Source organism: Equus caballus, chromosome 15 (assembly GCF_041296265.1).
Source record: "Equus caballus isolate H_3958 breed thoroughbred chromosome 15, TB-T2T, whole genome shotgun sequence".
Classification (NCBI taxonomy): Eukaryota; Metazoa; Chordata; class Mammalia; order Perissodactyla; family Equidae; genus Equus; species Equus caballus.
The window spans coordinates 34,583,836-34,597,183 of NC_091698.1; the positions used below are offsets into that span (position 1 = coordinate 34,583,836).

The window sequence follows — 13,348 nt, forward strand, 5'->3', positions numbered from 1 at the left end:
AAGTGGAGGCTGAGCCGCAGCCTCTCTCTCTGTATTCCAACGCCACCAGGCCCAGGGATCTCCCTGCCATTTCTGCTGTCAGCTAAGCACCCAGACTGGAGGAAGTGAGGCGGACAAAGGATTAGTTCAGGTCGGGCAAAGATGACACAAGACAAATGGCAGGGTCTGTTACCAGTCCCCACTTGAGGCATCCTGCTGACAGCAGTGGGGAGTTCCCTTCCATACTTGGGTGGCCACCTGTTGCCCCCACCTCTGTAATGGGCCTGACCTCCAGCCGGTCAGACTTGGAGAGGCCTGCAAGGGCTGAACGATGGCCTCCCTGACTCTACTTGAGGGAGTACAGGGCACAGAGGAGCAGCATAGTGGGGCTCTCGCCTGCTCCCCCAACCCCCCAGCTCAGGATACCTTGGCCTGGAGGCCCTTTTGCAAATGGAGCAACAGAGGCAAATATAGGAAAAACCCTGTGTGGATGTCTCAAACCAGTCAATCTTAAGAGCCAGGGCCACCTCACCCACTGGGTGGAGCCTGTAAGTGTAGGCTGGACAGCATAGGAACTCAGTGGGAGCTGGGTCAGGGCAGCGCGACCCTCTCTCCTGGCGCCCATGACCAGTGCCGAAGCCCACCATGCTTTTCCCTGGCACTAACTGGGCCTTTGAACAAGAGGACCACAGGAAGGCGCAAGGCTTGTCTTGGAGGAAAATACTTGGGACACTTAACCCGGAACAATTCTTTTATTCAAAAACTGCTGGTGTGTGACTTTCCTCCTTCCCTCAACCAGGCTAGAAAACCATCCCTGATGGGACCTGAACAGCCTCCATGGTGGAAGCCCAGCTGCTGGGCGGTTAGGATGGGCAGCAATGGAGACACCTAGCCGAGTGCCCGGTTCTGTATCATTAACAGCGAGGAGGAGGGATGGGGAGAGAAGAGAGTGGGACAGTGCAAGGCCAGAAACCCCTGATACTGGCCTGGTGGAGGAGAGGAAGGGTAGCCCAGCTGAGGTCTTGGGCAGCTTGCTCTGGGTCATGCTGCCCCCTGTTGGCTGCTGCCACTGCTTCCCTCTCCCTTCAAATTCTAACTACACAGTTCCTGTCCTAGGGACCCTCAGGGCCCGAAAGCCTTGCTGCCCAGGGAGTCTGAATCCTGACGCCTCTACGGGGAATATCCTTCAATGTAGGGAAATGTGGACCATCCAGATGGGGCTCTCCCACCTCAGGCCCCATTCACTCTCAGTGAGATTCCATGGAACCCAGCTCTGCAAACTGTAGCCCAGCTAAGGTTACGGCAAAGTTCTCCTTGCTCTGAAGGCAGCTCTGTGGAGCGCGGGTCAAGTCTAACTGCCCCAATGTTTCACATGGGTGAGGGTCCTTGGCTCCCCAGCCAGGCCCAGGAGCTTCCTACCTCCCTTCTGCTAAGATGGGAAGGGGCTTGGCCCAGCCAGGGTGCGCCTGCCGTGGTTTGCCATGCGCCCTCCAGAAGACCCTGGGGCCCAGCCTTTAAGTCCCTCTATCCAGCAGCCTCTGGGCTTGGTCAGATCAGCCATGTGCCTTCAGATGAGTGTGGGAGCAGGTCACACACGCCTGTGAAAGTGAGATCCTTGGAGTGAGGGGCTTGTGGCCCAGAGCACTTCTGTGCTCCCAAGAAGGAGGCCTGTCCCTTTGACACTCTGGCCAAGTAGATCTCCAGGGTCTTGAGCAGCCGCCTCGGGCTTTTCTTGGCCAACACTTCCAAGTCTGGAACAGAGAGCATTGGGGAACATAAAGCTTGAGGGGGTTTTGGACTGCACAACAGTCAGGGCCCAGCAGCTCTACGGAGCACCCCCAGCCCAGATCCTATGGAGACAGGGGTGAAGGAGTCTTCTAAGATGGAGAGGTCATCAAGGAACCAGATAGAGCCACAGGGACCACACACTCTGCCTTGTCCAGGACAATCTCAACTCTGAATGGTTAGTCCAACTGTTGGACCCAGCTTTTGATTCAGAAGACATGATCACCAGAGGTATAAGGCCAGAAAGGCAGGAGCAAGGTGGCAGAGAAAGGAGAGCTGGCAGATCCAGAGGGAGGGCTGATGGAGACTTTGGGAAGCTGGAACTTGAGAATGTGTGAATGGGGGTTAGGGGAAGGGAGCTGCAGCCAAAACCACTCTGGGTCCCTGAACCTGGGGACACTAGGAGTTCAGGAGCTCGGCCTCCCGGAAGGAGGAGCATACCTTTGAGGACAAAGCCTGAGTCCGAGATGGTCTTCTGCTGCGTCCTCCAGATGTGCGCGAGGCGAAGGAAAGTGGCGGCGTAGAAGCTGTTCACCACTGGGATCACCTTCTGCTGCCGATTACACTCCCTGCACGATGAGGGAGGTGATCCGCTCAGCAGTGGACAAAGGCTGACACCCGGGTGCCCTCCAGCCCTCCTCCCCAGGGGAGCCGTTCCCCAGGCAGCCTTCCGTCTGAGGTCAGGGTTGGGGAGGAGAGAGGAGCTGGAAGACTGGTGCATGGGGACTTTCCGGAACCCCCAGGAGCAGGAGAGGAAGAGTGCTGGGGAGAATGAGGCAGGGGTGGGAAGGAAACGGGTGGCCGGGGTGAGCAGTCTGGGGACTCACCTGGAGAGACACTCCTCCCTTAAGGCCTGGATTGCGATGCGGGTGATGTTGATGGACATCAAGCAGAAGGGGAATTGCTGGAATGGAGGGGGGACCAGGTCAATGGCAACCCAGGCTCCTGCCCTCTGTGTTTCTGATCACCCACAACCTAGGATGGCCCGCAGGCAGTAAGAGGAATCATGGCCCAGAGGGAGCAGCTGATTTACTGATGCTTACACTTAATTTTCACAGTAATCTTCCCATTTTACAGTTGAGGAAACTGAGGTTCAGTGACCTTAAATAACTTTCCTAAGGCATTGGACCCAGGATTCCCATTGAGGTTAATCCGCTCCAAAGCTGTGCTTCTCCGTCCTCTTCAACATCCCAACCCAACCCCGCTGTGTGCTGCTCACGGACCATACCACCTCCTGGGCTCAGGATGAACACAAAAGTAGTGAGGCTCGGTTATCTAACTAACTCTATAGGTTCTTAAAATCTCTTCTCCCCTTCTCTAGGCTTCTGGTTTTTTGACTGCTCGTAAGCACTTCGTCCAAAAGCAGACAGAAAAAGTGCAAAGTGCAAGTGGGCAGAAAGTCAGCCTTCACTTGCTGGCACCCACATCTCTTAATAACACAGAGGCCTGACAACCAGCTGCGCAGGTTGAACTCTCGAGAGGGGGCGGCAGCATGGGGTCCAGCAGGGTGCTTCACCAGGATGGGCCTCAATCCCTAGTGGGGTCCGATTTAATGCTTTATTTTTGGAGGGGCACATTCCTTCCTATTCTTTAATAACAAAAAACCGAGCAAATGGAAAGGGCTTTTCTCCCAGGGAATTGCAAATATTACACGTTAGTTTCTGCTCTTGCGCACAGACGAGGACATCCATGGAGAGGGACACACAGATCAGCACATTCCGTAGTTTGCATCAAGAGCCAAAGTCTATCGATCCCATCTGCTTCCCCGGAAAAGAAAAATCCATTCCATTGTGATGTAGAATTGTGCTGCCCCGTATGGTAGCAACTAACCACATGTGGCTATTTAATTAATTAAAAATTAAATAAAATTAAAAATTTAACTCCTTAGTCATCCTAGACACATTCCAAGTGCTCAGTAGCCACATGTGCTTGGAAGCTACTGTACTGGACAGTGCAGACACAGAACATTTCCATCACTGCAGAAAGTTCTATTCGACAGCACAGAACTCTAGAGGGTCTTCTGGCTCCACAGAGATTTTTCTCAGGGTCTTCCATGACACCTGGACTCCAGATCTTGGCTTGGCCACCGGCTAGCTGTGTGTCCTTAGGAAGGCCATCCAAACTCTATTGAGACTCAGCTTTCCCATCTCTCCAAATATAAAAGGAAATAAACTTTGGGTGCTGTGCAGAAAAGAGTTAACACAGCAGACCTGCTGTCCTTAGAAAGTCCTGCTTACAGGGCTGGCCCTTGCCTGGCATCTGGAAACTTGGATTTCAGGAGGGTTCCCGCCATTCCCTCAGGATGACTCACTGTGGCTAAACTGTGCAAACAATATGGTTTATGCTGAACACCTGCTTTCCTTCTGTGATTCGGGAATTTTGGTTTGTGCTAGACAGATGGTGCGTGCAGGACCAGCCCCCAGTAAAAGCCATGGGTACTGAATCTCTACTGAACTCCTCTGGTTGGCCATATTTCACATGTTGCACTATTCGATGCTGGAGGAATTAAGTGTGCCCCGTGTGATTCTGCCGGGAGAGGACTCTTGGAAGCTCTCTCCTGGTTTCCTCTGGACTCCGTCCCATGCACTTCTTCCTGTTGCTGATTTTGCTTTTGCTGCACTAAATCAGAGCTATGAGTCCTCCCAGTGAATCAGCGAACCTGGGGGTGGGCCTGGGGACCCCGGCACAAGTGCTGCGCTGGGTAGGTCACTAATCATTACAAATCTCTACGAGATGGGTTTCATTATCTACAGTTTACATTTTCTGTTATCCCACCACCTAGCTCAGAGTTGCTCTGAGGAGTAATCTGGATCCCATGTGCAAAGTACTAAGCACAGTGCTGGCCTAAGGAGGTGCTAATGAACGTCCACAGTTGTCATCTTGCCTCAATGTGTGTAGCTGGGCGGCAGCAAGGCAGTTACACCTTTGTGGATTGCCTATTTAATTACCAAATCTACGTGTGTGACAGTTCCCCTTCCCTTAATTTTTTTCAGTCTAAAAATATGAAAGAAGTCAGAGGGAGAAAGTCAAATACCATATGATCTCAGTCATAAATAGAAGATAAAAACAACAAAAAACCCCACATAGAGACAGAGATTGAACTGGTGGTTACCAGAGGGGAGGGGGAGGGCAGAGGGCGAAAGGGGTGACTGGGCACATGTGTGTGGTGATGGATGGTAATTAGTCTTTAGGTGTTGGACATAATGTAATCTACACAGAAATCAAAATATAATGATGTGCACCTGAAACTTACATCGTTATAAACCCATGTTACCTCAATTAAAAAAAAAGATAAATAAATATGGGAACAAGAATATGGTAGGAACATAATTAACAGAGGCTCTAAACCTAGGGTTCATTCACTCTTGGGGACATTCTCATAAGGCCCACTTATTAAAAAGCAGTGACAAGTTAGAATTCAGATCTAAGTGTCTTCTTTCCTTCAGCAGTGCCCTTGCACCTGAAAAGTGCTGCTTTCAGCTAAACTGCTACACTGAGGCTGTGTTTAGGGAACTGACTAAAAGACAGCAGAGCAAGTCAGACCTATGTGCCTCACATTTGGACTTAGACACCTTTGGACACTGAAGCAGGAAGACCAAATTATCTTTTGGGCTGCTGCTGATGTGGCCCCAGCCCTGGAGATTCCAATTCAGGAGTTCTGGGGAGGGGCCTGGGCATCGGCATCCCCCTGGTGACTCTCGAGCGTGTTGCTGGCTGAGAAGCGCTGCCGTAAGCTGCCCAGCGGCAGTCCAGTTGCCAGGAGATGTGGTTTTGTAGGCCCAGCTTCACCACTTACTAGCTACCTAGCTTTGCACAGAAACACCTTACCTCTCTGATCCTCAAATTCCTTTGCTGGAAAATGAAGATTTATAAGGATCCATCTTTGATGGAATGAAATAACAGATGGAAACTGCATGGATGGCTATACGAATTGTACACGAGTAAGCATTTATAAGGTGCTTCCTTGCTTGCCAGCAATTAGCTCAACACGCCCTCTCTCTCTCAGTGTGGGTCCTTCTCAGGACAGTGTTGGCTACGCGCTTCCACACCGCCGGGATTCGTGGAGTCCTGGCGTTCCCCCAGCATTTGTGGATTTTGGCCAATTCCTCTTCAGCAGGATGTACCACAGGTACCTGGAACTTTAGCTCTCTCCTGGAGAGAACACAATTGGCTGCTGGTAGGGCTGTATCCCCAATTGTTTTTCTGATTTTATACACGCCTCCTGGAAAACTCTGTGTTTTCAAGATTCCTAAGGGCTCACGGTCAAGTTTTACTTTAAAGCCCTAGAATTATTTAGAGTTCAAGGAATTATAAAATAAAGCTGGCAGAGACTTTAGAATCATTTAGTCCAAACCCTTTATTTCATAGAAGAGCAAACTTAAGCCCAGAGAGGTTCAGTGAATTTCCTCGAATGATAACTAAATAACACTGTAGATGGAACTAGAATCTAGCTTCCTGACACTCACAGCACCAGCCCTCTTATTTTATTATATTAAGCTGCTATTCCTTATTGTCTGACAAGCATATTGTGGAGTAAATATATATCCCCAGTAAACTACACAAAGGCCTGTAGGTGAGAGGACTGAAACAGACTGGTCACAGCGGTCAGTCTGGGTGTGTGACGATCAAGCCCCCAGGACTCCCTCTCTCATCTAGCTGTTCCCTCTGCCTGGGATGCTCCGCCCCCAGACATCTGCATGGTTTGCTCCCTCACCTCATTCAAGCCTGTCCTTGAAAATAAATGAAGATTCTGAGTTGGCAATAAGCCTCTACCCTGGCTTCCATATTTCTGCAGGAAGGTCTTACAAGAGAGCCTTCATAAATTACAAGACAGGAGACACTCAGGTCAGAGATGACTTATAGGAAATCATTAGCTGTAGGACCATTTCCCGCCTCTGGGTCTCCATTTCCCTAACTCTAAAATGAGGGGCTGGACCAGTGATTGCTAAGATACTCCTCGACCTCTGGGAGTCTGTTAGAATGAAGTGGCATCTCTGCAAGAGATTGCACTGTTTCATAAGCTAACTGGTACAGTTTTCAGACTTGACCTGGACATTAGCTCCCTGCATCATGAAGACCACAGAATAGGGGCTGGCCTGGTGGCGTAATGGTTAAGTGCACACATTCTGCTTTGGCGGCCCAGGGTTTCGCTGGTTCGGATCCTGGGAGCGGACATGGCACAGCTCATCAAGCCATGCTGTGGCAGGCGTCCCACATATAAAGTAGAGGAAGATGGGCACGGACGTTAGCTCAGGGCCAGTCTTCCTCAGCAGAAAAAAAAAAAAAAAGAGGATTGGCAGATGTTAGCTCAGGGCTGAGCCTCCTCAAAAAAAAAAAAAAAAAGAGACCACAGAATATGCCCATGTTCTCAACTTGAGGGGTCCTGATATATCTCAAGACCAGTTACTCACCAAGTCCCACTCTTGCCTCCTCCAGTGTTTCCTGGAATAGATAGGCATATGTGAACCCTTAAGGTTTAATGGGTGTTTTTTCCAAAAAGATACAAATATCCAGTAAAGGTTAGAAATGAAAAACTGCCCAGGTGGCAGGAACTGTATGATCATTTGTTCTGTATTCAAGAAGTTTTGGATTCAAAAACGGATCTACCTTACTCATGGTTTTGTGTGTGTCTCTGTGTGCACGCAAGCGCAGGTATGTACTCAACTGATTTAAAAAACATAAGATGTGGGGCTGGCCCAGTGGTATGGTGGTTAAGTTTGTGCGCTCTGCTTTGGTGGCCCAGGGTTCACAGGTTTGGATGCCAGGTGTGGACCTAGCACGGCTCATCAAGTCACTCTGTGGCGACATCCCGTATAAAATAGAGGAAGGTTGGCACAGATGCTGGCTCAGCAACAATCTTCCTCAAGCACAAACAGGAGGATTGGAAACAGATGTTAGCACAGGGCCAATCTTCCTCACACACACACAAAATTAATTAAAAAATTTTTTAAATAAATAAATAAAAACCATAAGATGTATTTATGTATGCATGTAATATATGTAAGATGTATAAAATGTATTTGTACTCATGGAAATCCTAAGTTCCTTTGATACTAACAGTCACCAAATGACTAACGTGCTTGGCACTTTACATAGTTTATCTCCAACTTAGAATAACTCTATGGTTGGAATTATTTTCTCATGTTATAAAGGAAGAGCTAAGGCTCTGAGAATTAAGTAACATGGCCAAGAACACTGTGATTACAACAGTTTGTGTTTGCATCTCAGGCTGGCCCGACTCCAGCCCTCTAAGGTAAGATGATCAGATTAAAATGCTGCAGGTCTGACCTCTAGCCACGCATTCTTGGGCTCCTTTCCCCCAGGCAGCATCAAAGCACAGCCCCATTTCTGTGAAGTGCTACTGGGGACTGGGGTGGGCCTGTCACCATGGAAGACCCCTCCTATCAGAGTCAGGAGAGACCCAGTGACACAAACATATGTTCAGAGTTCTGTCCATGGAGAGGGCTGAGAAGCAGTGAGATCTTTTTTGTTTTTTGAGGAAGATTAGCCCTGAGCTAACATCTGCTGCCAATTCTCCTCTTTTTGCTGAGGAAGACTGGCCCTGAGCTAACATCCATGTCCATCTTCCTCTACTTTATATGTGGCATGCCTACCACAGCATGGCTTGACAAGCGGTGCCATGTCCGCACCCGGAATCTGAACTGGCGAACCCCAGACCGCCGAACCGGAATGTGTGCACTTAATCACTGAGCCACTGGGCCGGCCCCAGCAGTGAGATCTTAATAGCAGTGAGAACACCTGGTGCTCAGAGCTTGGTTTCTAAACCTCATTTTCCAGTGAAAGGAACAAGAACTCTGTAGAGAAGTGGTTGATTCCAGGGCTGGGAATCATAAAGGGAAAATACAAGATGAGCCCAGAGTACCTTTTGGTGTCCAGAAAGTAAAAAAGTGCTGAAAAAAAGATAGGGCCTGTTGAAAGAGCACAGGTGCCAACCTGAAAGAGTTCCTAAAATGGCCAAAGCTGAGAAAACTTGAGCAACAAAATAAATAACAATAGTGTTGGGTTATAACCCATAAAATAAATATCCATGAGTCCACACTGATATAAAAGGTAACCAAATAAATAAATGGAAGAGCAGAAACAATTCTTTCTTACAGAAGAATTCCAATTAATAAATGTAGGAGGAACAAGGGAAACAGAAAACCACCATTAGAACAAAGTTTGAAGGGCCGGCCCAATGGTGCAGCAGTTAATTTCGCACGTTCCACTTTGGTGGCCCCGGGTTCACCAGTTCAGATTCAGGGTGCGGACTACGTACCACTGGTCAGGCCATGCTGCTGCAGGCATCCCACATATAAAGTAGAGGAAGATAGGCATGGATGTTAGCTCAGGGCCAGTCTTCCTCAGCAAAAAAGAGGAGGATTGGTGACGGATGTTAGCTCAGGGCTAATCCTCCTCAAAAACAAAAACAAGAACGAAGTTTGAGAGATACAGGATATCTACATAGTCTCAAAATACCTTCCCCAAGACAGGTTTTAATTACAAAGGAAAAAGTAGCAACTTTACAGTGGAGAAACCCAGCAGAGATCACCTTAACCACGTGATCAAGGTTAACCTCACCAGTAGCAAGAGATGTTGACATGCTCCTGTCGTGTTCTTGCCAAAAGTGCCAAACCTCAATCTAATCATGAGAAAATACCAGACAAACCCTTATTAAGGGATGATCTATGAAACAACTAATGAGTCTTCTTCAAACATGTCAAGGTCATGAAAGACAAGAAAACACTGAGGACCTGTTTACATGTTGGAAGAGACTAAAGAGACATGACAACTAAACGCAACATGGTAACCAGGGACAGGAACAGAACATTAGTGGAAAAAGTGATGAAATCTGAATAAAGGCTGTAGTTTACTTAATAGTATGGTACCAACATCTGTTTCTTAGTTTTGATCATTGCGTCATGGTTATGCAAGAAGTTAACATTAGGAGAAACTGAGTAAAGGGTATATGGGACTCTGTACTACTTTTGCAACTTTGCTGTATATCTCAAATTATTTCAAAATAAAAAGTTAAGGGGCTGGCCCTGTGGCTGAGTGGTTAAGTTTGCACGCTCTGCTGCAGGCAGCCCAGTGTTTCGTTGGTTCGAATCCTGGGCGCGGACATGGCATTGCTCATCAGACCACGCTGAGGCAGCGTCCCACATGCCACAACTAGAAGGACCCACAACAAAGAATACACAGCTATGTACCAGGGGGTTTGGGGAGAAAAAGGAAAAAAAAAAAAAAGTTAAAAAAGTCGCCCAGCACACTGGGCAAAGACTATGCCTGTCCAAGACGCTCTGCCTGAATAGCTAGGGGTGAAGGTGGGGGTCTGAAGCACCCACCCCTTCCTTTATCCCAATGCTCGGCTTCATCGCCCCCACCATTCATCTTGAATGTATCGGGGCTAATCTCATTTTGCCCTTTACATCTTTTTATGGCGGTTACTACAAACCCCGCCCCCAGACTCCCAAGTCATGCTGGCTCCCTAACTCCAGGGCCCACAAGGCTCCTAGTCTGTGCCATCTTTCATCCCTCCCAATTCCCAAAACGCGGCCACTGTGTCCCAGCACGATGATAATGATCAGGGCGCAGGGCCCCTGCCACGCTGATACTGACGCCATTACCAGCAAATTTCCCCATAAATATTCAACCTATGCTAAAACCTGGCTCTCTGCAGAGGATGACATGTTGCCTGCAGCTCTGTCAAGTGCTGGTGGTTCTTCCTCCCTTCACCGGCCTTGGAGGTGGAGAAGAGATTCTTTGCTACTTTCAGACCATTCGGCCCCCTCTTCCCTACAAGCCCCCAGCTTCGAGTTTCACGTTCAGGTTACATCACTCACTTGCAAATTTTCTGTACATTCGAAATTATACAAAAATAAAAAGTATCAAAAAATATCCTTCCCCCATCATCTACCACCCCCTTCTTTTGTTCCCCTTTGTAACAAAATTTCTGGAAAAGGCTGTTACGGCGTCTAATTCCACCCTCCTGTTCCCTCTAAAAACCCAGTCTAAACCAGGGGCTTTTGTTTCTAACATCCCACTGACAATGTTCTCATCAAGGTCCTCCAGACAGAATCGTAATTCTTAGTCCTCTGGCAGCGCAGTCTAACTCAGTTGGTCATGCCCTGCTCTTCACACAGCTTCCAGAACTCTGTGCTCTCCCGGTTCCTCGACTTTCCGCCCCCCCTTACTCCTATCCCCTTAATGAATGTTAGAGTGGCTCAGGGCTCAGTCTTTGGTCTTCTCTTCTGTCTACACTCATCCAATTGAAAAATCTCCTTCCCGTTTCATGACTTTAAAATATGACCTATACCAGAACCCCCTGGAGGGCTTGTTAAAACAGATTTCCCGGTGCCATCTGTGGTTTCTGATTCATGAGGTCTGCAGTGGGGTCCCAGAATTCACATTTCTAACAAGTTCTCAGGTGATGCTGATGCTGCTGGCCTGGGAACAGCATGTTTAGAGCCACTGGTCAATGCTGACAATTCCCAGATTCTAATCTCTAGCCAGACCTTTCTCCCTAATACCATACTCATACATCCACTTGCTTACCCAACATTTCCACTTGGAAGTCTGACAAAGTTCTTAAAATTTTTAAGCCAGTCTGAACCCCCCAAACTTCCTCTTTCTTTTCCATTTCAATTGATGGCCACTCTGTCTTTCCAGTTGCTCAGACTAAAAACCATCATTGATTCCTCTGCTGTTCTTATACCCATATCCAATCCATCAGAAAAACATGCTGGCTCTACTCTCTTAAGCCCATATGCTCGAGATTCTACATTCAGAATCGGACCACTTCATACCACCTCCTCTGAAAATACCCTGGTCCAACCACCATCATCTCTAACTTGATTAGAAAAGCCATCACTACAGACTGTTCTCAACCTAGCAGCTGGTAGGCTCCATTTAAAAATGCTTAGTTGGATCACGTCACTCCAGGCTGCTGACACCCTCATTTTACTCGGAGTAAAAGCAAAAGTCCATATCAGAGTCCACCAGCCCAACGCCATCTGGTCCCCATTACCCCATGATCTCCTTTCCTACAGCTCTCCCATGCTCCTTCCGCCAGTTGGTATCCCTGCTATTCTCTTACTTGCCACATACTCCTTCCTCAGGATCTTTGCTCTAGATGCTCCCTTGCATGGGCTGTTCATTCCCCAGATTCCAGCTTGGCTGACATCCTCACCTCCTTCAAGGCTTGGCTGACGTCTCACCTTCCCCCCCTTTTTTTTTTTTTTGAGGAAGATTAGCCCTGAGCTAACATCTGCCGCCTCTTTGTGCTGAGGAAGATTGGCCCTGAGCTAACATCTGTGCCCATCTTCCTCTACTTTATATGTGGGACGCCTACCACAGCATGGCTTGCCAAGCAGTGCCATGTCCATACCTGGGATCCGAACCAGCAAACCCCGGGCCATCAAAGAGGAAAGTGTGCACTTAACCGCTGGGCCACGGGGCCAGCCCCCATGAAGTCTCACCTTCTTGTGAGAGCTCCTCTGACCATCCCATAAGTACTGTAACCCCTGCCCTCATTCTCCTAACCTCACCCTATTGTTCTTTGTCCTTAGCACTCACCACCACTCACATGTTCTCCCATTTACGGATGCATTAGGTTTACTGTCTTGCCTTCTCTGCTACAAGGATCTCTGTCTATTTTGCTCACTGAGTATCCCAAGCACCAAGAACAATAACCAGCACAAGGAATGCTGAGTAAATATTTGTTTAGTGAATAAATTCCAGGTCCTGTGAATCTGGGATAGATGAATGGCAGGACACAGGTCACACTTGTTTTTAAACTGGCAGGACTACCACCTTTTACTACCTGGGAAAAACCCTTAAACCCAAACCCGGACAGCAGGCCTGGACAGGGACCAAGGGCTGCGGAAGCCACTCCTGGCCTGTCAGTCAGTCCACGTGTCATCTGACCCTCGGAGGCAAACCTCCTCCTCTGGGGCACATACAGGCTAACCCCATCCTTTAGGATCAGGAGAGCCCACCGATAGTGTGCAAGGACTTCCTCAGGGAGGGCAGTGTGCTGAAACGCTGACACCACGGTTGTGCCTGGTGCTTTTGTACATTATCTCATTTAATTTTCCCAACTATCTAGCTGAAGTTTCCATGATTGCTCTTCTACAGATGAAGGAAACAAGACTCTGAGGAGTTGAGGCACTTGTTTGAGACACACTCTACCGAGTGGTGGATCTCAGACTCCAGTGCAAGTCAGGCTGAGAGGGGAAGCCCATTCTTGGTTTACCTCAGTTGTCCTGGGAGGCCTCAGCAACTGGAGATATCTACCCGTGAGGCCCTTCTGGCTGCCCAGGAGAGCCCTGCGCCCAGGTCCTAGCTCGACTGCCCTCTCCTCTGGCTTTCCACCAAAGCCCCACCTGGATATGGTGACGAGACAGGCGGAAAATCTCCTGGGCCATCAGCAAGGTCTTTGAGTCCATCACCAGGTACAGCAGATGGAGGAGGGCAAGGAAGCCTGCTCCCCTCAGATCTGTGGCTGGATTTGCTCCTATAATAGAAACCATGGGGAAATTGAGGGTGACGGTGAGCAATGCTTCACGGAGTCCCTGCTCCTGTG

General features: G+C 48.7%; 1 protein-coding gene across 3 annotated transcripts in view; it reads right to left on the minus strand.

Annotated features, from left to right (window-relative positions):
* Positions 1-712: 712 nt before the first annotated feature.
* Positions 713-13,348, minus strand: part of ELMOD3 (ELMO domain containing 3) — a 28,221-nt gene continuing 15,585 nt past the window's right edge. For all 3 annotated transcript variants that reach the window (XM_014731064.3, XM_070235235.1, XM_070235236.1), the window contains 4 exons: positions 13,149-13,279; positions 2,592-2,668; positions 2,206-2,333; positions 713-1,730 (listed from right to left, as the gene is read on the minus strand). In XM_014731064.3, coding sequence (XP_014586550.1) covers positions 1,528-1,730; positions 2,206-2,333; positions 2,592-2,668; positions 13,149-13,279 — 539 coding nt within the window. In that variant the 3' untranslated portion in view covers positions 713-1,527. The remainder of the gene's footprint in view (positions 1,731-2,205; positions 2,334-2,591; positions 2,669-13,148; positions 13,280-13,348) is intronic.